Source organism: Vigna unguiculata, chromosome 6, assembly GCF_037176805.1.
Source record: "Vigna unguiculata cultivar grain cowpea cultivar isolate G323 ecotype 2 chromosome 6, ASM3717680v1, whole genome shotgun sequence".
Classification (NCBI taxonomy): Eukaryota; Viridiplantae; Streptophyta; class Magnoliopsida; order Fabales; family Fabaceae; genus Vigna; species Vigna unguiculata.
Genome location: NC_140797.1, coordinates 37,760,758 through 37,787,191, shown reverse-complemented (window position 1 = coordinate 37,787,191; position 26,434 = coordinate 37,760,758). Strand labels below are relative to the sequence as shown.

The 26,434-nt window shown below is 34.0% G+C and overlaps 4 protein-coding genes and 1 non-coding gene across 13 annotated transcripts; 3 read left to right on the top strand and 2 right to left on the bottom strand.

Annotated features, from left to right (window-relative positions):
• Window positions 1-67: 67 nt before the first annotated feature.
• Window positions 68-6,681, top strand: LOC114188754 (uncharacterized). 4 transcript variants are annotated; one of them, XR_003605441.2, is made up of 11 exons: window positions 68-256; window positions 340-433; window positions 1,498-2,073; window positions 2,278-3,651; window positions 3,786-4,110; window positions 4,264-4,525; window positions 4,609-4,825; window positions 5,057-5,421; window positions 5,517-5,841; window positions 6,180-6,332; window positions 6,440-6,681. XR_003605441.2 is itself a non-coding variant. In XM_028077387.2 (10 exons), the coding sequence occupies exons 2-9, from the start codon at window positions 350-352 to the stop codon at window positions 5,635-5,637; spliced, it is 3,324 nt and encodes a 1,107-aa protein (XP_027933188.1). In that variant the 5' UTR covers window positions 68-256; window positions 340-349; the 3' UTR covers window positions 5,638-5,645; window positions 6,180-6,681. The 4 variants fall into 4 exon arrangements, 1 of the variants encoding a protein (XP_027933188.1); XR_003605440.2 differs by having other exon boundaries at window positions 6,180-6,681; XM_028077387.2 differs by having other exon boundaries at window positions 5,517-5,645; window positions 6,180-6,681.
• A 3,645-nt stretch (window positions 6,682-10,326) lies between these two features.
• Window positions 10,327-14,684, top strand: LOC114187342 (helicase sen1-like). 5 transcript variants are annotated; one of them, XM_028075570.2, is made up of 7 exons: window positions 10,327-10,796; window positions 10,961-11,503; window positions 11,775-13,001; window positions 13,093-13,420; window positions 13,554-13,812; window positions 13,905-14,141; window positions 14,271-14,683. In XM_028075570.2, exons 1-7 carry the CDS (start codon window positions 10,689-10,691, stop codon window positions 14,311-14,313), a joined length of 2,745 nt encoding a protein of 914 aa, XP_027931371.2. In that variant the 5' UTR covers window positions 10,327-10,688; the 3' UTR covers window positions 14,314-14,683. The 5 variants fall into 5 exon arrangements, with proteins under 5 accessions (XP_027931371.2, XP_085530822.1, XP_085530823.1 ...); XM_085674696.1 differs by having other exon boundaries at window positions 10,328-10,598; window positions 10,684-10,796; window positions 13,905-14,684; XM_085674697.1 differs by having other exon boundaries at window positions 10,328-10,598; window positions 10,669-10,796; window positions 13,905-14,684.
• Window positions 14,685-15,236: 552 nt separating this feature from the next.
• On the bottom strand, window positions 15,237-19,554 carry LOC114187343 (ARM repeat superfamily protein). 2 transcript variants are annotated; one of them, XM_028075574.2, is made up of 8 exons: window positions 18,317-19,554; window positions 18,014-18,121; window positions 16,923-17,019; window positions 16,492-16,555; window positions 16,350-16,406; window positions 16,012-16,049; window positions 15,828-15,909; window positions 15,237-15,519 (listed from the first exon to the last, which is right to left on the bottom strand). In XM_028075574.2, the coding sequence occupies exons 1-8, from the start codon at window positions 19,374-19,376 to the stop codon at window positions 15,430-15,432; spliced, it is 1,596 nt and encodes a 531-aa protein (XP_027931375.1). In that variant the 5' UTR covers window positions 19,377-19,554; the 3' UTR covers window positions 15,237-15,429. The 2 variants fall into 2 exon arrangements, with proteins under 2 accessions (XP_027931375.1, XP_027931377.1); XM_028075576.2 differs by having other exon boundaries at window positions 18,014-18,098; window positions 18,312-19,552.
• A 126-nt stretch (window positions 19,555-19,680) lies between these two features.
• TRNAS-AGA (transfer RNA serine (anticodon AGA)) lies at window positions 19,681-19,762 on the bottom strand. The gene has a single exon. It is a non-coding gene; the product is annotated as a tRNA-Ser (tRNA).
• A 2,198-nt stretch (window positions 19,763-21,960) lies between these two features.
• DJ1D (Class I glutamine amidotransferase-like superfamily protein) lies at window positions 21,961-26,211 on the top strand. The gene is made up of 5 exons (XM_028075233.2): window positions 21,961-22,249; window positions 22,353-22,469; window positions 23,463-23,906; window positions 24,227-24,589; window positions 25,796-26,211. The coding sequence occupies exons 1-5, from the start codon at window positions 22,196-22,198 to the stop codon at window positions 25,982-25,984; spliced, it is 1,167 nt and encodes a 388-aa protein (XP_027931034.1). The 5' UTR covers window positions 21,961-22,195; the 3' UTR covers window positions 25,985-26,211.
• The last annotated feature ends 223 nt before the right edge of the window (window positions 26,212-26,434 follow it).

Below are 26,434 nucleotides of genomic sequence, written 5' to 3'. Positions count from 1 at the left end.
AATTTTTCAATAGTACATAAAACACACTGATTTGATTTACCAATTTGGATATTTCCTTCTTCTATAAAATTTTGAATGCTCGATAATTTTTTTTTTCTAACCTCTTTCACCAAAAAAGATGACATCTCTATATAAATTAGGCAATTGTCATGCCTCGTGTGTTTTGCCTCGTGTATTAGAGAGTAAAATTCTGGAACCTCTCTGTTATCTCTGCAAGGGCAATTGTTCCTTCTCTCCGAACCGGTAAATTCAAAAGGTACATTCATGTCTATTCGTTTTCCCGCATTGATCAACGAATTTCTGTATCAGTGAGTGATAATCTGATTGAATTTTTGTTAGAAACCAAGTGATGGAAACGAGTGAAGGTTTTTCGAGATTGATACTATCTTGGTCTCTTGAGGATGTACTCAACAATGATCTTTACATAGACAAGGTCAGGTTACTCATGTCCTAGCTTTATTAAATGGTCATTTGTTCCTCTATGACGTTTTTTTTTTCCTGAACTCACCGTAGTTAGTTTTAGGTTAAATTACGCTGTAAATTCTCACTTTAAAACTTTGAAGTTTCCTCCCATGGAATTTTTCAGTGTATGAGTGTTTTTGTTGCTACTGTCTAGTTAGGCTAGTAGGCTTTACGCAACTAACTTGCTGTCTGTCGTATGCGTTGGGTTTTGTTTGGTATTTACAAAGTTCCTTAGTGTTGGTGTAATAATTCAATTTTCCTCTTTACATTGTTTCTTGGTGTAGGTGTGAATCAATTTGTTTGACAACATAAGTGGACTGTCTGATTCTGGATCATTTGATTTGAGCCCAATATATAGTGATTTCTAGAGGGGAATATGTGTCACATATCGATATCCTGTACTCTAACATTGCCAGGACTTATTGATGAAGTATCTTATATATGAAGCACTAATTCTTTTATGATGATGATAGGTTATAGTTTTTATTACAATGTATGAGAAATGTGTTTTTACTTGCATTCACGCAATTGCAATTATATATACATTATGTTTTAAGAATTTTTATACATTTTAGATATGTAAGTGTCACATATAGTAACCTGGCAATTCAAAAATAAACATATCGTATCACCCTATCGGATAGTATTTGATACAAGTATTGTATCCATGCATCATACATTTATAAGTAGGTGTGATCACCCTGATCACGCATACAAGGGCTACCTGAGGTTTCTTTAGTACATAACAGGCTTGAGGATTCTTCATTGAGTATGTTCTTTGATGTGAAAAAAATATTGTTTTTCCTTCTTTTTTATATATTGATTTTTTTACGGATTAATGAGTTATGTCATGTGTAAACGAAAATAATTCTTACAGGTTGCATGCAGTTATTGGTTAGTACTGAGGATTTACATCTTTCTAATATGTTGATAAATATCTGATTGTGTAGTCAACATTCATTGCATACTAGAAGCTCCTTACCTTTTTTGCATATAATGAGATACTAAAGCTGTTATGTCTGTACGTTTTAATAGGTGAGGCAAATTCCAAAGACATTCTTGTCCGTAGCTCACTATTTGAAATCATTTACTTTTCCTCTTATTGAGGAAACTCGTACAGATTTATGCTCAAGCATGAAGATGTTGTCAGAGGCTCCGGTGTATGAAATAACCGACATTGCTTTTTCTGAAAATTATAAACCTCCTCAGGATTTGTTATACCAGATAGAAATGAAAACAGTGGTAGATAGTGATAGAAAAGGGGATATATGTGAGCCTGAGATTGGACAACTTTTTACTTTGACTAATACAAGGCCAGAATGCATAGATGATTTGAACAAGCATGGAAATTCCTATCTTATTGGTTTAATTGGGAAGGTTAGAAAGAAAAAAGACGAGGAAGATGTTTATGAGGTTCAAATACTAGCTTCAAATCCCATTAAATTGGAAATGTACTGGCAGGAGGATGGCAGATATGTATATGGCATATATGGTTTTGCTGCCTATCTTATCAATATAACAACAAATATGCGTATATGGAATGCACTGAACTCGGATCCAGAAGGTCCAGATATCCATGTGATCAAACAACTGCTCCAACCTGATCCTGCTGTAAGAGCAATGGTTTATTCTCTGCCTTTTACCATAGATATATATGCCTTGCAATGTCTAGTTCATGGTATAACTGTACAACTGGTTAGCAGATGAAGCTAGATCCTTTGTATATACCCTCTAATTTTGTTCCATTACCTTGTCAAGATAACCTTATTGATTGGATAGATGATTAAGTACTTCAAATGTTGCATCTTCTGACAGGTTGGGGGAAATTGTGCTCAATGTTTCTCTAGTGAAAGGTACACTATTGATGTGTCAAATATTGGTGCTGTTATTCGATCATTCGATTTGAACAAAGCTCAAGAAGAGGGAGTTTTAAGTTGTTTAGCTGCAAGGGAGTGCTCTCACAAAATTACTGTGAAATTGATTTGGGGCCCTCCAGGGACAGGGAAAACAAAAACAGTTGGCTCATTACTATTTGCCCTCCTCAAGCGGAAATGCAGAACACTTACTTGTGCCCCAACTAATGTGGCTGTGCTGGAAGTGACTTCCAGGTTTCTTAGGCTAGTGATGGACTCCATTGATTATCACACTTATGGTCTTGGCGACATAGTGTTATTTGGCAACAGAAAGCGGATGAGTATTGACGATCGAGATGATCTTCTTGATATATTTCTTGATTACCGTGTAAATATTCTTGCCAGGTGCTTTGCACCCTTGTCTGGTTGGAAACATCATTTAGAACTGGTAATTCGGTTACTTGAAATCCCTGAAGAGCAGTATCATGAATATTTAAAGTGTGATGAAAAGAGGGATTATGAGATCGATGATGATGGCTGCTTGAAAGAAGAGAATGAACTACGTGTAATTGCAAGTCAACAAACAAATCAAGAGAAAATAAATATGTCGCAGGACCCCAAAATTTGTAAGCAAAATGAGTGGATGAAAATAATTAATAGAACTTTAAGAGAAAACAGATTGTCTTTTAAAGAGACAAACAAAAGCAAATATGATAAGCAGGAGAAGAAGGATCTTCTTTTCCGTGAGAACAAAATAGAAAGGTTGACATTTCATGAGTTTTTCACGAAAGAGTTGAATTATATTTGGAGGCGGATGAGGACATTTGCAGTGGATATGTGTACGCATTTGCCAACTTCTTTTATTTCATTAAGAGCGATCAAAAGTTTATTTGAATGTCTTGATCGGCTTGAAGTCCTTTTAGAAGTTTTATCAAACAATTCCATTACTGATCACGAATTTAAAGATGCCATTTCTGTATCTACTATTGATCAAAGTAGAGCTAGTTGCTGTACTTGGCAGGCTAAGTTGGGTGTAACCAGGAAAGAATGCCTTAAAATGCTGAAATCTCTTGTTAATATCTTCGTTCTTCCTGATTTTACTGATGAATATTCAATCAAAAACTTTTGTCTCAGAAGATCTCGCATGCTTTTTTGTACTGCTGCGAGCTCTGCTAGATTGCATGCAGTAGAACACTGTAGACTAGAAATGTTAGTTATTGATGAAGCTGCTCAACTCAAAGAATGTGAGTCAAATATACCTTTACAACTTCCTGGTCTTCGTCATGTTGTACTTATTGGAGACGAGAAACAGTTGCCTGCCCTAGTCAAAAGTGAGGTGTGTTCCAGTCTTGTTATTTCCTGTTTTCCTGACTGTGCAAGCATGTTCGTTATTATGTCTCACTTTTTAGCTCTGTTATGAAATTCATGGACAAAATATTTCAACATATAGAAATTTTTATGAATATACAGATTTCCAGCAAGGCAGGGTTCGGAAGAAGTTTGTTTGAAAGGCTGGTCCTCTTGGGTCATGAAAAACAGTTTCTCAATATTCAGTATAGAATGCATCCATCCATTAGCTTGTTTCCAAATATGGAATTCTATGACAAACAGATTTTGGATTCTCCAAGGGTCAAAGAAAGAAGCTATGAGAAGCATTTTCTATGTGGTGATATGTTTAAGTTCTACTCTTTCATAAATGTTGCTTATGGACAAGATGAATTAGATGAAGGGAATAGCAGGAAAAATAGGGTGGAAGTAGCTGTGGTATCTGAGATTGTTTTTGAGCTCTACAAAGGTAATTTTATTATGTGATCTATAATATGACTACGGGTAAAAGTAACCAACTGAACTCTAAATGTTTGTGATAAGTTCTTCATCATGTAATTTATGAATGGTAACTTTTATTGTAATGTTTGGATTTTAATTATCATCTATTGACTCTTTACAGAATCAGTTTCTAGAACACGGACTGTTAGTGTTGGTGTTATATCTCCATATAAAGCTCAGGTTATTGCCATACAAGATGCTATTGGAAAAAGGATTGGTGGTGATGTTGATCATAATTTTTCCGTGAAGGTTTGCACTGTTGATGGTTTCCAAGGTGGTGAAGAGGATGTGATAATAATATCCACTGTAAGATATAATAACATGGGATTTGTGGGTTTTATTTCTAACCTTCAAAGAACTAATGTTGCCTTAACAAGAGCAAGGTATGATATGTTCCCATTTATTATACACGCTATTTGTTCTACATGTGTTGTAATCATGAATGTCCTGTTCCTTATCTATACAGGTATTGTCTTTGGATAGTAGGTAATGGGGAAACTTTGATGAATAGTGGCTCTATTTGGGAGAGAATAGTCCTTGATGCTAGGTCTCGAGGGTGTTATCATAATGCTGACGAAGATGATAGGTTATCTCATGCTATTACAACTTCCATTATTGATCTTGGTCAAGTTGGTGATCTACTGCATTTGAGTTCTCCACTCTTCAGGAAAGCAAGGTGGAAGGTAACGGACCTTAGAATCGTTCTCGAGACTCTACTTTTAATACTGAAAAAGACATAAGAATTCAAGTTAACCCTTTAAAGCATACATAACAAGAGACAGAGAACATTTTTTCCAACTAAAACAAAAAGTTTCTCACATCATAAATGCATACCAGATCGGTTATTGTCCTAGTCTTCTGACAATTCTTAAACTGCTTTACCGTTTTCATGAACTCCCGTGACTTTATTATAGGTTTGCTTCAATCAAAGTTTTCTAATCTCTATGGCAAGAATTAAGAGCGCTGAGATTTGCCAGAAAATATGTTCCCTGCTGAGGCAACTTTCAAGTGGTTGGCGTCAGCCTAAAGGGGAAATAAATCTTGGAGTTGTGGATGATATTTCTTCCCAACTATTGGAGCTGTACAAGGTCAATGAGTCACTTTATCTTGTTTGGACCGTCGATGTTATAAAGGAGAACTCAAATTATGTTCAAATTTTGAAGATTTGGGATGTTTTGCCATTGTCTGAGGTAACCAATTTGGCAAGGAATATTGACATTTCATACAGGAGTTATTCTGTTGATATTCTTAGATGCTGCAAAACCAGATGTTATGATGGGTATAACTCCTATACTAACTCTGTTTAGCTTCACATGGTCAAAAATAGTGGAAAATTTATTTCAAATAGAATCATTAACATATTAGTTACTGCAGGAAATTTGACATTCCAGGGACATGGCTTGCTAGTTCGAATCATCTGACAAATAATAGTCTTCCAGATCCTATGCAAGTTCTATGCAACCAATTTTCTTCACTTGGACTGAGGAAAAACTAGAATCAACAGTATATTACTCTCACCTCCCTTGAATTTTATTTGTTACTTACCCCTCACCTTTGTTTTGAAAAAAATATATAAAAAAATCAAAAAGAGGTTTGTTATTCGATGGTCATTTTTTTAAGGTGTTTAAACGTGTGGTGCAAGTAAAATACAAAAGGGGTTAGAGTAATATACTCAATTTCAACCCGTTAGAAGTTATGGGTAAGTTTTTCTTCTTTTGCCTTATTGGGACTTCATTGTCAGGCCATGCCTTATTTTAGATTGTGGTAGTTCTTCTAAATTCTAAAGTAATCATTTCCTTTGGTTAGTCCAAATAAGATATTGATCTTGGTTTCTCACTTTGTATGTCCATCCTTAAACTTATTTAAGAAATAAGTATCATCAGGGTCTCTCTACACTTTTGAAAGTAAGGACAATTTTGTTTCTGATCTTTCCAATGTGGTTTCTTCATGAGATTTCATATTGTTTATTAAATTTTTTTTATTGATGAGGCAGAGATGATGATTCTTTCTTTTCTTTTTTTTCTTCTTGTTTTTCAGAAATATTAGATTTTGGAATCCCATATCAAAGCTGCTTTGGTTTGGAGAGCAATAGTGAATTTTTTGGGAAAGTATCGGCTTCAACAGCGAGGTCAATAGCAATTGTGTATATATACATATAGAAGAGTATACTCTCTGTGCATACAGTCATAGGTTAGATAAAAAATAATCCCTCTTTTGGGTTTGCTTTGGCTATATTTCTGACATGATAAGGACGAAGTATGGTTTGTGACTCAAAGACAAGTTATATTCTTCTACAGGAATTTAACTCTGCTGGAGTAAGCTTTCACTTTAGAGAGAAAGTAAAAAAATCTCAATAATCATCGATGAAAAAAAGATCAACAGTTCATATTACTCGAACATGTGCAACAAGCCATACATTTGTCAAAATCTTGACTTAATTTTGTCATTAATGATCGAGGTGTCTCACATTTCCTTTGTGTAGCAAACAAAAGAGTAAATTCCTTTCCGAAACATGAATATTTGAGTAGTCTGATGTATAGTTTCTTTGTGATTTGTGTTTTTCTTTTCTTGATTTTTCTGTTTTTAATGCACTTGCACTTATAAAATCAAGATGAACCAACAAAAGTGAATGTAAGAAAGTTTTAGATGGTTAATCAGATTTAGGCCATTATGCTATGTATTTTTAGTAAGTAGGGTGGTTGTTAGTTGTGAGGATTTAAGATGTCTATCTGTGCCAATGCTCTTCCAACTTTCAGATTGTAAAGTTCAGTAATTTGTATTTGTAAAAAAATAAAGCATTTGATTTGATGGAAAAAAAAAATTAATCGGTCGAATATGTTATTCAGTTTTGGGCTATTTCTTCCCCCACTGCTATGATTTCTTCATGCATCTTCGTATGGGTGGTAGAAAAGTGTAAAATGTCCTTTTAGAATTCAAATCACACAATTAAAAAAAATATGTTTTTAAATTATCCTATCCGAAATATATTTTCACATTTTATAACTTAAATTTCAAATTATATAATTTAGAATATTTTTTTAGACTCAAAAAATTATTTTGAATTATGGATTATAAAAATGCGTTTTATATTGTTTAATCTATAATATATTTTTGAAGTATACAATCTATAAACATTTTCAAAACTTTAAATCGTATGTTCTGAAATGTATCTTTAAGGTGAAATAAATTTTTGAATTTTAAATTGTACAATTCAAAACAAATTTATGAATTACACAATTGGAAATGTTTTCGACTAATGGATGATTTGAATTTTTTTCATACTTATAAAAATTACAGAAAGGAAGTATTGAATGCTAAAAGAATTTGCTTGAGTTTGGTTGTGCTTTATAACTAAATTTACATTTGTGCATAATAGAGTTGAATATGGAAAAAATGGCTAAACCTAAATTTTAAGCTGAACTTATGATGAGATGAAAATTTAATAAATGAAAAGGATATATATATATATATATATATATATATATATATATATATATATATAATAAGAAACTATAGTCCACTATTTTTTGTTTAATTATATTTGTATACAAATTTCTTTATTTATACCACGTCAATTATAATAGTAAACTTATTATTCAATTGACATCTTTATATTTTTAAATATTTTAGTCATGTGTTTTATATTTAACTACTAAGTTGGGTGGAGTTAGATTACAACTTCTTATAGTTTTTTAGTCTTGTTCATCTTTAGGCTAAGTGAATTATAATAGTAGACTTCTTAATTTGTTGATCAACAATATTTTTTTGTGTGTACATATTTTAGTTATTTTCATATATTTTGTAGGTAGCTACTAGATCAGCAGAGATTAACTTACAAATTTTTAATTTTTATTATTTCCTCTCTTTTTTTTTTCTATCTTTGCATTGAGTGAGTGAAATTAGGATTATAACTTGTAGTTTATACTAAACTTATTTCTACTATTTTCATTCTCTTTATATTTTTCTATTTGTTTCACTTGAGAACCTATTGTATCCTTACAATTTAAAAACTCTCCATTGACTATATTGTGCCATATTTGTTTTTTTTTTCTTCTGAAATTTTACTCTTTTATTTACTTTTTCGTTTTTGTTCTCATGTCTACGTAGGAAAGGTACCTAACATGTCAATAACTTCATGTATTCAGTTTCTATTACGGGTAGATAAATTAGACTTTTTTATCATTCTATTTGGAATAAATTATATTTTTAATATTCTCTTTATGAGTTTTCTTATTAAATTTATATGTTAATGTATATTTTTTTTGGCACTTGACCTATAGGCTCAATAAGAAAGATAAATTATAATTGGACTATTTTTTTTCTTTAATCATTTGAAAAATAATTTTTTTAGTCGACTATGAAATCTATATAATACATTAACCATATAAAAGAAATATAATATTTATAAGATATATGATATATAATAATAACAACCGATAACATTTATAGGTTAATATACACTTAACATTCAAATACCTAAAAAAGATATAAATATATGTCATTATAGAAATTCTATAATGTAATCATCTCATAAATACTCACTACAAATTTCTTAGGTCGAAAAAATTCTCTGCAGGGTGGACTATCCTCACCTTTGGCGATCACGTAGGAAACTACTCTGCCACAATTGGTAAGTACACTATGTTTGTTTCAAATTTTCAATATAGGAGACAATTTTTTATATTATTTTTTATTTTAATTTATTGAAAATAATCCATTAACTGCTTAATATTGTAAATTTTAAACGTTATCATTTAGAAGAAAATCTTAGTTTGTTTCAAATTCTCCACTGTTTGCATTACCAAAAAATTGGAGTGCTTCCTTCATTCCCAAGGCCCCAACCTAGGTTTCATTAAGAGTCCCTCCAATTGAACTTTCCAACACTATTTCAATTCTATTAAAAAAAATGTTAATATCACTTTTTATTTTAATTTTTTTAGTAATTAAATGTTGTCTCCCGCTATTAAAATGTTGCTTCTAAATCATTGGAAAATTTTCTTATACAAATTGTTGGAATTCTTTTTACTGAAATAGATTAGACCGGAGAAATTTTCCACATATGAAGTATGTTCTTATAAGAGACCCAACATCGTATTCAATATAAAATTTTAAAGTTCAATGTTTATAAGTTTTTTTTTTTATATATACATCATTAAACTTTCTCATTTCTATTAAATTGAAGTATTTAAGTTCCTACCGAAAATATTTTTTCCCACTTCAAAAATTCTGCCACCCATTACAAGCTTTTGTTTATAAATGTAAACATTTAATCAAGGGTTAAATATATTTTTGTGCTTTAATAGTAAAAATTAGAATTAATCTTTTTTGAAAACTTGAAACCAATTTAATCATTTATCTTTATAAATGTATTAATTTAGTCATTCAAACGAAACTTTTTAAAGCTTATTTGAAAAATTTCAAATACGATTTTCAGCAAACATTGTTTTGAACACATGTCAATTGGTTTAAATAAATTAAAATATTATAATAAAATATGTTTTAAACGTCAAATAAATTTAATAAAATTTGGATTAAATGACTAAATTTACATATTTATATCGTTGAAAGACTAAATTAGTTCAATATTTTCAAGAGAGATTAATCTCAATTTTTACTGAATTGAAGAAAAAAAATATATTTCACCCTTTAATCAGTAACAAACCCCTGTTTACTTCCAAATCTCACAATCGCAAAAAATTATAGAATTGGGAAATCGCACTGGTCTTGGAAATTGAATGGAAAAGCACCGATTACACAACAAATCCACAGGCCCAAGCACATTTATTAGTTTCCACATGGAAAACTTTATTTCGTTACTGTTTTCAATCGTACAACATAAGATATTTTCCATATGTGTAAATGAATACACAGGTTACTCTATATATATAAAAAAATAGAGATAAAAAAAAATAAAGAATCACATCGAATAATTACTAAAAAATTGAGTAAAAAAATTATATTAATCCTGTTAAAATAATTATTCATGCCTGTTTATGTTTTGTATCTATGGAGTCTTAAACATTAAGTAACATATTATTGGTTGACAAACTTTTCCATTAGTGTGGACAAACTAGTAGACAACATTAGAAGTGATAAAAATAAATGCAACCAATTAATTAATCACACAAACTAATTTCCAATGTTCTACAATTTCACATTCCACAAAAATTGCAGCGTAAGTAACTAATAAATAGAGCACAAAACCGAGTAGCATACCTCTTTACGCGTTCCAATGGAATCACTTACAATTGACTTGGAGTCAACTTGTTTCATAATTTCTCTCACAGAAACCCTTTTGCCACACTTTATTTTTTTGTTACAAGTTTTATGTGTACGGTAAATTGCTTTTATGACCACATCAACTACGAGAATCTTCTTTTAACTTTAATGGTGGATATTGAACTTGGTATACCTTGTTGAGGAAGTTTTTGTGCAAACTATTTATTTCCTTTGCATGTAAGTGATCCTTTGTATTGTATCTCTCTGCCCTTTTTGTTTTGGCCTGCAAATAACATTCTTCTGCTAGAGTCGTTGATCACAGAGAAAATGATGGAGAGCAGCTTTAGTGCCATAGAAGAGGGTCTTGATTTGGTGGAGACTGTGTTTTCTTGGACTCCCAAGGATGTTCTCAATGACAACCTCTGCAAACACAAGGTTGTTTTTCACAGTTTGACTGAATAATCTTCTGAGTATTTATAGATGAAAATAGAACAAGTTATTTCTTTGTTATGTTAACTTTTTAAAGTTTATTTTGATGTGTACGAAGCTTTGTTCTCATAAAACTATGTAAGTCTGAAGCATTGTTTGTTTCCTCTCAGGTAAGGAAGATTCCACTGACATTTTTGTCAATAACAGATTACTTGAACTCCTTCATTCCTTCACTGATTGAAGAGACTCGTAGCGACCTGTCTTCAAGCTTGAAAGGCGTGTCAAAGGCTCCCTTTTGTGAAATCTCGAGCGTTGCACTTGAAAGGCATACCGATAACTTTTTCTACCAAATTGCAGTGAACAGAACCAGCAGTGATGAGGATGGAAAATATGAACCTGAGGTTGGAGATCTCATTGCCTTCACAGATTTTAAACCAAAAACCTTAGATGACTTGATCAGGTCCAAAAGAAACTACCATATTGGTTATGTTCATGGAATAAAAGAAAGTATTGACAGGATCTCAATACTCTCATCCAAAAGCTTTGACAGTGCACCGAATCTTTATGCCAAGAGTAGCACAGATGAACGAAAGCTTTACGCCTTCTGTCTTTTGAACCTCACAACAAATGTTCGAATTTGGAAAGCTTTGAAACTGCAGCTGGAGGGTTCAAGCTTGAGCATGATGAAGAAAGTGCTGCAAGCTGACTCAAAGGTATGAATCTCTAGGTCAACTCAAAGATTTTTTACTATTGGATAACAATGACATACTGGAGCAATTTCTTTTTTCTTTTCTTATTTGATTAGCATTGGTAACTTCTGCATGGTACATATTTTGAAATGTGCATGCATTTGTTGCTCATGTGGAATGTTGAAATTCAATGTTTTTGTTAGGATCATTTCCCTTCTTGAGATTCTCTCACTACATAGTTATCAACGAAAGATGGTTACCCTAATAACTACTCTTTCTTTCTTATATTTTACAGAATGGAGAAACCTGTCAACTTTGCTTTTCTGGTGAAAACGATAGTGCAACTTGTTCTAGAGTGAAAAACATAATCCTATCTCAGAATCTGAACGAATCCCAGAAAGATGCAGTTGTAAACTGTGTTACTTCGAGGGAATGCCATCATAATGATACTATTAAACTTATTTGGGGGCCACCAGGAACTGGCAAAACAAAGACAGTTGCTTCCTTGTTATTTTCCCTGCTCGAGTTAAAAGTAAGAACATTAACATGTGCTCCAACAAATACTGCAGTGTTGGAAGTGGCTGCTCGCCTGCATAATTTAGTTAAGGAATCTCTTGAGTTTGATATCGGATTTGGTGACATAGTTGTATTTGGCAATAAATCTCGAATGAAAGTAGACTGTTATCGAGGCCTCAGTGATGTCTTTCTTGATTATCGTGTAGACAAGCTTTTTAAGTGTTATGGATGGAAACATTCCTTGGAATCAATGATCAAGTTGCTTGAGTACCCCGAACAGCAATATAATTCATATAAGCGTGAGGAAGAAAATAGTGTTTTGTCATTGGAAGAATTTGCTATGCAAAAGTACTTGAGTGAGAAGAATGATGATCCTCTTACCTTGAAACTTTTGAAGGACTTCACTAGCTTTACAGAGGAATATCTTTTGTATAGGGATGAAAAAAAGAAGAGCTTCAAGGCTCTGGATCAATTTTTTATGGAGAGATTCCGTTCTAATACAGAGCAAATGGAGAAAATCCAGGGAACTTTGCGCATGCACCTTCCTACTTCTTTAGTTCCACTTGCGGAGATAAAGAAAATTCCTATTGCTCTTGATTTGCTAAGATCTCTTGAAAATTCTCTGTGCAAAGCCAAGTTGAAGCAAACTTCCGGGGGCTGTGAGGAAGGAGAAGGCATTCTTGACTTCCTACGAAGGTTAAGCACAAAAAAGGAAGAGTGCCTTGTCAAACTGAGATCACTTTCTCGGACAATTTTACTTCCAAACGTCAAGGACAAATATGAAATGGTGAAATTTTGCTTGATGAGTGCACGCCTGATTTTCTGTACTGCATCAAGTTCAACCAAATTATTCGAAAATGGAATGACACCAGTAGAATTCTTAGTTATTGATGAAGCAGCGCAACTGAAAGAATGTGAATCAACAATTCCATTGCAGCTACCAGGCCTTAACCATGTAATCCTCATTGGTGACGAAAAACAGCTTCCTGCGGTAGTGAAAAGCCAGGTACTTGCCTTTTTTTGACATTCTTGATGATTGGATTGTGTGCACATCATTAAGGGCTAGTTTCTAATATGATTACCTGATCAAATTTTAGGTTTCTGAAGAGGCTGAATATGGAAGAAGTTTGTTTGAGAGGCTGGTTTCATTGGGGCACAAGAAGCATCTGCTCAATGTTCAGTATAGAATGCACCCATCCATCAGCTTATTCCCAAATAAGGAGTTCTATGAGGAGCGACTTTCTGATGCCCCTTTTGTCAGAGAAATCAACTATAATAGGCGCTTCCTTGAAGGAAAAATGTATGCTTCATATTCATTTATAAACATAGCTAAGGGTAAAGAGCAGAAACCTGGTCGCGGACACGGTTGGAAGAACATGGCTGAGGCTGCTGCTGTTTGCAAGATTATAGAAAGCCTTGAAAATGGTTTTTTTTTTCTCCCTCCTTCTAGTGTCGATTTATGTGTCTGTGAATCGTTTGTTATATTAGTCTTAAATAAGAAATTTTCTTTTGGATACAATAATATAACCCTGGACATCATTTCTTTTTTTTACTACAGAATTTTTGAGGTCAAATAAGAAAGTCAGCATAGGAATCATATCTCCATATAATGGACAGGTGTCTGAAATCCAGGAAAGAATTAAGCAGCAAAATTTGGTTTCTGATCCTAATTTTTCTGTTAGTGTTCGGTCTGTTGATGGCTTTCAAGGTGGTGAAGAAGATATAATAATAATCTCCACTGTGAGATCAAATGGGAATGGAAAAATAGGTTTCCTTGACAACAGGCAAAGAGCCAATGTGGCACTGACTCGGGCGAGGTATGTTTCTTACATAAGAGAACCATTGCATTCGTGCTTTCAAGTTGTGAAAAATGACAAATTGATTAAAACCCGGGTTTAATTTTGTGCAGACATTGCCTATGGATACTGGGGAATGAAAAAACTTTAAGCAGTAGCGATTCTCTATGGAGAAATCTAGTGAATGATGCTAAGGGAAGAGAGTGTTTCCATAGGGCTGAGGATGACAAAAAACTGGCGAAGGCCATTGAGAGCGAAGCCTTGCTTATTGAGCTACTGGATGAATCAGAGACCCCGTTTAAGAAACTCAGTCTAGGGGGTCCTTCTCGAACTACTGCTACCACCTTCAGGTTAGTGGATATCAAACTAGACATCAATTTTCATTTTACTCATTAATAACTAAACATGCAGAAGCATAATAATGTACACATTAGATTAGCATTATTGATAAGGAGAACTAACCATTTATGAGTATATAGCAGAGGGTCTTTCAGGGGCAGGCCAAGGACACCAAGGTGGTGAAGAATGGACTCTGTAGACTGCACCCCCACGATGGTGCAAGATTTAGGGCCAAATCCAATGCTTTGTAACAGTTTACCGACGAAGTATATATATATATATATATATATATATATAAAATAGAGTATCAGCACTGCTGAAGAGTGCCACCTGGGACGTTATTAATATACTGTAAATTTGTGTACAATGGTCAAAATAAATCAAGGGTGACTATATATATATATATATATATATATATATATATATATATATATATATATATATATATATATATATATATATAAAATAGAGTATCAGCACTGCTGAAGAGTGCCACCTGGGACGTTATTAATATACTGTAAATTTGTGTACAATGGTCAAAATAAATCAAGGGTGACTATTGATTTCTAAAATACGATAATAAATGTGGATTCAAAACCATTCTTGCGTTATGATCAGATTCCCGACTTTATTACTTTCAAATATGCGGCCAGGGAAACATTTGCTTACGCTGCTTATTTTATCACTGAATCCCCAATGTCATACCAGTCTTATTACATCATCGAACAGAATAAACTTTACAACATATAGTTCCTATATTAAAAACAACATACAAATAGAATATTATAATTACTTCAGTAAAAAAATTACCCAAACATACCATTGTCCAATTCTTCATTTATATTTTCCTCATCTTTTACCATGTACAAAAAGAATATTACTAAACAATAGTTACGTTTCCTGACGGGAGGAACAATTGCTGGTTGTAGGCGAAGCATTTTATAACCGTGGACAAAAATTACCTGAAATATTAAAGGCTCAAATTAAAATGATTACTACAACAAAACTTTAACAACCGCACTCTTACAACCAGATTACTTTCAGGTTAAAGACTAAAGTTTTACTAATGGAATGGATAATAGAATAGAAGAACAAGATTCAAGATATACCAGGGGAAAAAACAACATCCATTATAACTATTAAGAGTGAGGAGAAGAAAACATTACAAGGCTATGATCTCAACAACATTTGCAGTTCGGCGTTTTTTCATTCCGAATACCCTAACTAACCTATTCCTCTTTTACAAGCACTTAATGAATAACTTCAATCATTTCATTTAAGTTTGCAAGTCTTAGCTAATTATAATGCCATTATGAACTTCTGAATTTTTGTCTGTGCTCTCTCCTTCTCTTCCGGTCCGTCAAGGTCACCAATATTGTCATGATACTCCTGAAAAAGAAAAAATTCCAATAGATTTGAGTCTCTGCTGTTTCTATTTTACAAAATTATTCAAACACATCAATGAGGTCGCAATCTTTTAAGGAAATGTACGCTACAACCAAAGCACTGCGTTTTTCAGGGGTAGGGGAAGGGGGTGGTTAAGTCATGGAATTGCAAGCGCCTTGAAATATGGAAAAATATAAGAAATATTGCAAACTGATATATAGTTGGACATGGGACTTCGACAATGCATCCACCATACACACTTTTCAAACCAACAATGGAAACATGATTAGTATATAGTTGAGAACAGATACCTGAAGTATATCCTTTATATGCGTCTTACTAAGTTTGTTCTGCTTGAGAAGTAGCTCAATTCTCCCTCTCATTTGTGGATGTCTGACCACCAAAACATTTAATTAACACTAGTCAGGTGAACACACTCGCACACACACACACACATACTTTTGACATTACCAATTTTTAGATGCAAATACTTACTCTGAGCACCAAATATGACCCAAAATGACAGCAATCAACTGCAAAGCCATATATAAAATTGTCAGTACATAAAACGGTGCAGAAATTACATACCAAAGTTCTTCCTAAACACAATTTAATTTATCAACTCCTAAATGCAGTTTGAAATGGAAAGAAATAAAACATTTGCAAAATCCAGTTGGTAATACAGTTGATCATCTATAGAGAAAATGTTTCCTAGGAAATCATATATGGCATCCGTTGTTTTAAAGTGATTATGGATGACTCCGTCAACAGAAAAAACGAACACTGTACGTCATTTGTCAGCACCAACTAATGTATTAAATATAATATCGTACCTGAAGGGTGTAAAGTCCAGATTCTAGTTTGCGATTGTATATTTCATCTTCATCCATCTATAAAATACAGAAATATTATATTGAGCTAAAAAAAGGCATTTCAGTGTGACACGTAGAAGCAGTAGTAGAATAAATCAACTACCTCCAAGTCATCAAATTCAACTTGATTCAATCTTTCAGTTTCTGCTTTGACTCTATCTGAATACCTGGTTAGAATAAAATAGAAAAATCAGGTTGTTAAATGAGAATATGAGCTTTAATATAAGAGCTTACTACCAATCACAAATTTTAAAATGTACAGGAAAATATGTAGACTAACTTTAAGCTCGGAGAAAAGAGCATAAGTTTATTTCCAGCAAATAAATACGCTAAGTGTACAGGTCAATGAATCAATAAATGTTAAGTGTTTTTTATTGGAAATTACAGTAGAGGTGCTTTGACAACATTAAATACAATGCTTTCCTTTAAAAGCTCTATGTTTAATTCCTTAACCGGTGTAAGTAGGGCACTATTTAACATTCTCACAGTTCAATAATCATGAAATTCACAATGCGTATAACAAGTCCAAACTACCTGATGTATAGTTCCATCAGTCTGTCTATCTTCTCACACTCATTTTCAACAAATTTACTTAATAATCTGTCTCTCCTAGAACCCCTCAAGATTCCACCTGGCAAAAAAACAGAGCACTAAAGATTAATATCAGAAATGGTATAAATATAAACCATGATAATTGAATCAAGATTCAAATCATTGATTGGAAAAACCTATTTTTCGAACTGTGGATCAAACTCTCTCACGAATCTAAAGTTCATTATCAATAATAAAAAAATAAAATATAATACACAACTAACATTGAATATGAAAGCATAAATTCATGGTCAATAACCGACAAATTAGGAACAATTTAACATGAAGAAACATGTCAAAAAAGTCAATACATGTCTATAGTGCAGAAAGAGAAAAATGTGTTAATGGCAGACAATGACCAGAACTTGCAGCAGTTGGATAGAGGAATACACAGCACAGTGAGGGAGAGGCATAGAAGAGAATAAGAAATAGGTAAAAGAGATGCAAATGAAGAATGGGCCACCTATGTTAGATTGGAGGGAAAGAACCGGCTGATTCCCTTTCTTTCTACTGATGCTTTGAAAAAAGAAAATATGTATATAGAATTTTAGGCTTTCAAAGCCAGATCATGCATGACCCACCCCATTTAGATCATAGACACATGAAGTCACGATTCAGACTCAGCACCACATTTCCTGCAATTCATGGCGTGATTCAAGCACCAAAATGATTTAGCATCCTAATGTCACTTTGAACAAATAAAAGAATTGTTGCCATTTTCATAGATACATATTAACATGTAATAGACCCCAACAACATTTTAATTACTCCATGAAGGCAAACAACCAGGCATTAAAAAACAAAATTTTCAGTAACCCATTTAAAGAAAAATAAATAAAAACAACCCCTTCGTGTTCAAAATTCATCACACCCAGTCAAATGCAGGACGCACTGTGTATTTGCAGAGGAACTGCAATTCGACCACAATAAATTTCAAACAAGACTAATTTCACATACAGTCTGAAATTGTTATTCACCAACCAAACAAGACATCCTAAGTCTGAACTCACATAAAAGTTCACTTGCCTGCTTACCAAATAATGACGCAATCAGTGACACAAGGCGCTCCTCCAAATCTTCTTGGTACCTTTCCTTCTTGTTCTTCTTACTTACAGGAATCTGTGCATCAAAACAGACAACTTCTTTGGAATAATCCATTAAAACACGTCTACAAAATCAGAAGACGACGAAAGCAAAAGGCAAGTTGACAACACACTATCAAACAAAATAAAAGTAAACAACATAAACCATCACAGACACCAATACCAGCATTTCAAAAACAAGCTTGAACTTCTGCCAAGGGGAGCAGAGTTAAGTTGTAGTAGCACTTGCCTTACCCATGAAAGCTGCAAAGGCGGTCTTCAACCCCAAAACATCCACAAAACGTTCACAAGCCGGCGGGTACTTAGTCATGGCAAAATCAAGCGCTCTAATAGCCGAACCATAAGCCAACTTCTTCTGCTTCATAATAATTATCATTAACTCCACCCCTTCAGCTTTCACAAACCTCTCCTTATTCTCCAATGGCATCAACAAACAACACAAGCAATCAAACAAATTCTCTAACATCTCCTCCTCGTCAGAACTCTTAGGATCCTTAGACTTATACATGGCCACGGCCTGAAGCACCACATCAACCCCATTCATCTGCCCCAGCTTCTTTTGATTCACCGTACTACTCTGCAGCAAAATCGCCAAAATCTCCGAAGCATACTGCTTATTGCTGTCAAATTCCCTCACCTTGATCTTCCCAAGAAGCCACTTCAATAGCTTCGTCTTCTCGCAAACTAACTCCGCCACCGCGGGCTTCACCTCGATCAAATTCTCCACTGTCGCGAGGGTTCCATACACGGCAACATTTTCGTCGGGGTCAGAGTCATTCAATCTATGAAGATTCTGAACCAGAAGCTCGAGAGCGCTGTTATCAACCAGCGCGTCGACCAAAACCCTAGCAGAATCATCGTTGTCGTCTAGAACGTCCTCATCGGTGAGGTCCTGCAGCAACTGAACAACGTCGATGGCGATATCAGTGTTGTCGTGGTTGAGGAGGTCCACGATTGACGGAACCACGTTGAGGCTGACGAGGTCCGGATAAAGCTCTGGCGCACCAGCGAGGACCTTGAGCTTCTGGAGCTCATCGTGGAGTTCGACCTCAGAATCGGCGAAACGGTCCGGTTGGTTAGGGTACTTGAGGCGCGCTTCGATGTTCTCCTTCAGGCGACGCTCGAAGGAAAGAACGTGCTTCTTTAGTGTTCGGAGGTCGAGGACTTCGACGGCGTTCTGCGATTTCTCGATGGCTTCGAGGAGAGAGAGATCGACATCAGTGGCGACGCCGTTGGAAACGGCGTCGTCGAATTTCCGCTTTGTGGCGGGGTTCCGCGCGTTCGCTACCTCCATTATGGCCGGCGATAGGAAACCCTAACGCTCTGTTATTTGAGGGGTTTTGGTTCGTAGACGAAGGGTATGAACGATGTCGTTTGGCATAAAAGAAAAACCTTTGCAAAGTGTGCTGCTAGAGTAATACTAGCCTATAGTGGTGGTAGTGAAGCAAGTGTCAGAATGAATCTATGGATGAATCTTTTGCACGACGAGAATTTAAATTGATAAATATAAAATTATAAATACATAAAAATATTAAGTACATATAAGTCAATTTGATAAATTTATTTTGATTACATAAATTATAGAAGAAAAAAAAAACCGTGAACGGCAGGATTCGAACCTGCGCGGGCAGAGCCCACATGATTTCTAGTCATGCCCGATAACCACTCCGGCACGTCCACGTTGTTGCTTTGATGTCGTTACCAGTGACAGTGATCCTGTAGCTATTTCTCTTCTAAATCAGTAGTTACATTTCTTCATATTTTCATGTGTCGTATTCTTGTGTTTTATTTTCATGCGTTCTTTAATTAAAGATATTCACTCTCACAATTATTTAGATTTTAAATGTAGTTAATTAAAATCTTGAAAGAAATAGTGGATCATTTAACATTTTGTTTTGAAGTTAAAAAATATTTTGGAGATAAAATGAAGTTGAAATCCATTAAATTATTAGTAGAGAGGTTATTCTAACTCTTACATGTTAATACATAATCAATATGTAAAAAAATAAAAATTTGAGAATGTTTAAATAAGTTTTGGAGATTTAGAGTAATTTTAGTATAGAGAAAGGATATGCTAATTTTGTCAATGGTTTAATGAAGGATAGTGAATTCAAATCTTCATTACACTGAACTTCTTCTTTCTTGTGTCACAATATCAAATGGTGATTAAGAATAAAAATAATATAATTATGCTACTCTAAGAAAGAAAAAAATATTGCAAAGAATTAATTGAAAACAAAATTGTAAACTTATATACATTTATACATCAACAAATATTATGAAGTTTATAAAATATTTTTAAAGCCTTTCAACCACCATCCAATGTCATTTACTACCGCACAACACCATTTAAACAGAGGAGTCATGTGAAGAGTAACGCTTAGCCAACTAAGTAGCACCCAACGCCAGTCTAGGTGTTCAGTGAGAGGATCTATAGAACTCCTAGGATTTATTTGATTTTATGACGCTCAAATCCTGATTGACACTCATCAACACTAAGTCAATAAGTTCTTTGACTTTGGTGTCATCGAGCGAGAAGAACTCTCACCCAACGACAGCCAATTCAAAAAAGCCACTGACATAGTAACACCTAACACTACTAATATTGGCCAAAAAACCTTCATTTCCACTTTTGAGTTTGATTCGTGTAATTTGACAGTCCTTGAGTCAATTATGAGTGTTTAAACATTTCAATGATCACAAAACTCATTTCTCTTTACTCAACCAAAGTCAAATTACCCAATTTACTCCCAAAGAGGCATTCTCAATAGCACATTGATCAATTTCAAAGCATTTGACCAATACAAAACAAATTACAAAGAATTTTGCATACTACACAACTTCAAAATCAAATCAAGAGCTCACACATACAATTCAATTCACAACTTTACAATTAAACATGAAGTTCATAATCACAAAGAAAAGAAATACAAATTCACAACTCAAAACACCATATTCACACATTATAGCACCAATTAACAAATATCAGCATGCAAAAATCTAGAATTAGCTTCCCTCACATGTAAAGACAACCCAAACAACTTTAAGAATACCTAAACTCCTTTAACTCCACAAGATGCTCTATTTACACATAGAAACATCACAAAAACGATCGTGACATACTATTATGATTACTGATCAACAGAAACTCATATTGATACTTAAACGACACATGCAACAAAAAGGAGGATCACATGCAAATACAAAACATATTGAACCAGGAGAAAAAGGTACAAAACTAACTTATATGAATGGTCTTAATTGAAGAGTTTGCCACAATGATCAATCCTAAGATTTCAGTTATTCAATAAGATAATTAGAGAAGGAGAACTCATAAAGAGAAGTTAAACAAGTTAAAAAAACGTGATTTACTAGTAATTGATGTGTTTAAAATAATAAAATACGTTTATAATAAAACTATTTATACTAAATTTTTTAGTATTAACATAATTGAAGTCTCATTATTTTTCAATTATTGTCAATTCAAAATGTCATTTTCTATATCTTTATAATTCATATAAAATGTCAAATAAAAAAAATGATTTTTAAGATAATTTATATAAATTTGTGAATGAATAAGAGTATCTCCGATTAATATTCTTAAATTTAAAATTCTTTTTCTAATAGAAAGAATATTGAAACATGGGATCTTAAATAAGATTTTAAGTCTTAACAATAAAAATATTTAAATTTTTTAATATAAATAATTAAATTATTTTTTAAATTGTTAAAAATGAAAATCTAGACAAAAATAACAAATAAAAATTGTTCATATTACCATAACTTTGGAGAATAACTTTGAATAAGAACTAATTATTCAGGAGATAATCTCATGTCCGAGATTCTCTTAGTTTATTAATTAATTAGGTAGTAATGCTAATATCGTGGAACAAAGTAGAATTTATTAAAAGAATCCAAGCATCAGAGAATTTATAATCCCGAGGAGAGATCTAAATAAAAGTGAAACGCTGATTTTGGCAAATCATACGAGGATAGTTACGAAATGCTCGGTGCCGCATAATCTCTTTATCTTCCTTTGTCTTCCTCTGTAAATTCAATAACACACTGATTCCCATTCTTTCTCTGAGAAAGTGTTAGTAGCAGCTACCCAGCATGGCTTCTAAAAGGGTTCTTCTCCTTTGCGGGGACTTCATGGAAGACTACGAAGTAACGTTTATTCATTCACTCTTCACTAAGAACTGTGAATTAATCTTTTCTCACACTCTTTTCAATCCACTCATATTAATTGTTTATTTCGTGTTGCTTGCAGGCCATGGTTCCCTTTCAGGCGTTGCAGGCCTTCGGTGTTGCCGTCGACGCTGTCTGTCCCGGCAAGAAGGCCGGCGATGTCTGCCGCACCGCCGTCCATGTGCTTTCCGGTGCTCAGGTCTCTGTCATCTTGTTCTCTGCCTTACATAGTATTTCCAAACTCTAGTGTAATTTAATTTACGTCTTAAAAGAGTTATCAGTACAAGGATTTTGAATTGAATTTTAAGAAGTCTCTTGAGTCGTTAAAATATTTTTGTTTTCGTTTAGGTATCTCGCCATTTGTTTTTGTCGATAACGGAATTTTGTGGCTCTTACTTATGTGTTTGTCTCTCTAATTCGCCGAACAACTTACACCTTCCTTTTTCAAACTCTTTTCTTCCCATTTGCCGGTTAACTCTCTCTTGGATAGGGAAAGAAAAAAGAGCTGACTGGTTAGTTGGAAGTGATTGTAGAAGGAGTGAGCGAGTTTATTAGTGAATTGAAAACAGTAAGACAAAAGTAATGGTTGCCTCATTCCCATAGTGATAAGGGTAATTAGACGAAAACAAAAAATATTTTGAACACTCAATCGAATGAAAATAAGGGACATTTTGAGCACTTGATTTGTAAATTTTTTGTCGATGAATAGAGCTTTAACTTTTTCGTATGATGAGAAATAAAAAATAGAAACGAGTCATGTTTAACTGGACATGGATGGTCAAGAGTACTAAAAGAATACCGTTTTTAGTATGGGGATTTTATTTTCTGTTTCCACTTTTAATTACAAACAAGTTGGAATTGAGAAAAAAAGTTGTTTTCTGTCTGACAGAGTTTTGAAAATAGGAAACAGAAAAACAAGTTGCTATTTTTTGTATGGAAAATCATATTTTGACTCTCATAATTTGACTTTTATTTTGTACTCCCTGATGTTACTTGGTGTGGAGCATTGATTAATGTACCACTATGTTTTCTTTTGAAAGAATCAATGTCCAATACTAAGCCATCAAGAAGTACAAAATGGAAGTCAAAATATCATTGTTCTTTTAGTTCCAAAAGTAGTACTTTTAGTAAACTTTTATTAATTGCTACGAGGAAGTTTTAATTTTGGGTGATGCCTTTTGGCTGCTTTCAGACCTATACCGAGACAGTTGGTCACAATTTTGCACTCAATGCAACGTTTGATGAAGTTGATGCTGCAAGCTATGATGGTTTGTTGTTGCCGGGTGGGAGGGCTCCAGAGTATCTTGCTCATATTCCTGGTGTTGTAGAGCTGGTGACCAAGTTTGTCAGTTTGGGAAAACAAATTGCTAGCATTTGTCATGGACAATTGATTCTGGCTGCTGCTGCTGGAGTGGTTAAAGGTCGCAAGTGCACAGCTTTTCCTGCTGTTAAACCAGTACTGGTTGCTGCTGGTGCGCATTGGGTTGAACCTGAGACCATGGCAGCAACAGTGGTGGATGGTAATCTCATTACTGCAGCTACTTATGATGGGCACCCTGAACTTATTCGCCATTTTGTGAAGGCATTAGGAGGCACAATAAGTGGCTCCGATAGAAAAATCCTCTTTATCTGTGGGGTATGTTTAAATGTTTTTCATGTTTGTTAAGGTGATAATCATGGGCTTACCTTACTTCCCTTGCATGACTAGTTGTAGGAGTAGAATTTTCAGGCATAGAGCTGAGACTATCTACTTTTTGTTTGAGAGATCCCTAGCCACACATGGTGTAAGATTATCATCTCACACTACACTATTGTGTAATTCCACCTAAATTCTCTAGACCATTTGCCTCAGTTATTGCACCTAGTGTACTCAATAATCTCTTGTTTCTCATCTTTCTTTCTTTCACTCTTATTGCAAAGATGATTTATGCAGATGAGTTTTACCAACTTTTGCAGGATTACATGGAAGATTACGAGGTCAAGGTTCCTTTTCAGTCCCTTCAGGCTTTAGGATGCCATGTTGATGCAGTTTGCCCCTCAAAGAAGGCTGGTGACACTTGCCCAACTGCTATTCATGATTTTGAAGGAGATCAAACTTACAGTGAGAAGCCAGGACATGCATTTTCTTTAACAGCAACCTTTGATGATGTGGATCCTTCGAGCTATGACGCTCTTGTCATCCCTGGAGGTCGAGCACCTGAGTACTTGGCTTTGAATGAGTCAGTCATTGCCCTGGTGAAGCATTTCTTTGAAAACAAGAAGCCAGTGGCTTCTATCTGTCATGGCCAACAGATTTTATCTGCAGCTGGTGTTCTCAAGGTATTGTTACTTGTATCAAAAACACTTTCTTATGTTTCACTCACAAAAGAAAATAGCATGGATTGCATATCTTGACGTAATCTTGAAGTTGAGGCATTTTACTACTGTTTTATGCTCTTGGTCGTTCTATACTAGTTTCTCTTTATCTTTCTAGTCAAGATTTGTCTTTCACTTGTGATTTAAGTTATTTGTTCTAACAGTATCAAAACAACTCTTTTGAAATGTTATAACTTATGATCATCTATTGGATTACGTTCATTTCCTTAAATAAGTCAAGCAGGCTTTCTCCGAATTTTGTTATCACAGTTTTTGTCCCTGTCTTAATTGTGGAGTTGCTTGGTAGCAACATACATCATGCATGAATTGAGTATCACAGCATCTACTTTGCAGACTTACAGATAATGAAATTCATGTAATGAGCTTCTGCGTGACTTCATTTCCTGGTGTATTTTGTGTTCATGAAGTGCTAGCATTACTTTTGTTACTCAAATTTATTCTTATCTTCGTTCTATCTCACTTAGGCAGTCCTCTAGCTTTTGTATAACTTTTTTTTTATTGCTTGCTTGGATAATTGGATTATAATCCCAAGTTACGATATTTCTCTTTCTTTTGCCCCTATCTTCCATCAAGGAGCAGAAGGAATGGCAATATATATAATTAATCTTAGAGAAATTAAATACACGTGGAACCAGACAGATGTTAACCAAGACTCTGTAAATTGATTCTTTTGTTTGATCTTTTCCATTTGCCCACCTATTATGAATTGATTAAATCTTTGGTCATGGGGGCATCCTCATTTTCTTGAATTATAACTTATAATACTTTGTCAGTGTTGATTAATTCTGCCGCCTCTTGAAATGCCTGATGAATTATTGAATTCTGTTACTATTGTCTGGATGCTACGATTAGTTATGACATCTTGTATATTCAATGATGTCTTTTTTGTTGCTTTTATTTTTCTTAATTTCTTACACATAATTTATCGGTGAAAATTGGTAGTAAAACACAGACTGATAATCATTGAATATTATGGATAAAAAACCAAGGATATTTTTGTCATTCCCTTATTTCATTTATCATCCATTGCAACAGAACTTCAACAATCAGCTCAACTATTTCTTGCCATTGCTTTTGTGATGAGTGATATGCATTGGGTGGTAGCATGAATTCTTAGTTCTATACTGACATACATTTTTATTGTTACAGGGGAGGAAATGCACTGCTTATCCGGCTGTGAAGCTTAATGTGGTTCTGTCAGGAGCAACATGGCTGGAGCCTGACCCTATAAGCCGCTGTTTCACTGATGGAAATCTGGTTACTGGAGCTGCATGGCCAGGGCACCCTGAGTTCATTTCTCAGTTGATCGCACTCCTTGGTATTCAAGTATCTTTCTAGCTGCACTTTGCGATGTAATTAATTACCAGTGAAAAAGGCTTGGCTGTTTGTGTAAGCATTTTGTATCAAATATTATAAATATATGGATGCGTTTTACTGTACTGTATTTGAAGGACCTATAATCTGCAAGTGCATCATGCACTTGTTACTTTGAGCATTTGGTGGTGGCTAGTATGAGTTTCAGTTCCTCTATAATAAAACTATTATGCAGTCTTTAGATCAGGAAATCATTATTAGTTCATAAAAATAAATAATTATGCATTTTTCTGCACCAAATTTGGCATTTTGCTGCATTTGTTCTCTTTGATGATATCTTAATTCATATAAAATATTTTCATGAATCATTTTTAATATTAATTCACCATGAACATTATTCCTTGATTCTCTAACATAACATACATACCTTAAAACAAAATACATACCCTAATCACTCTTGACATGATCATACAC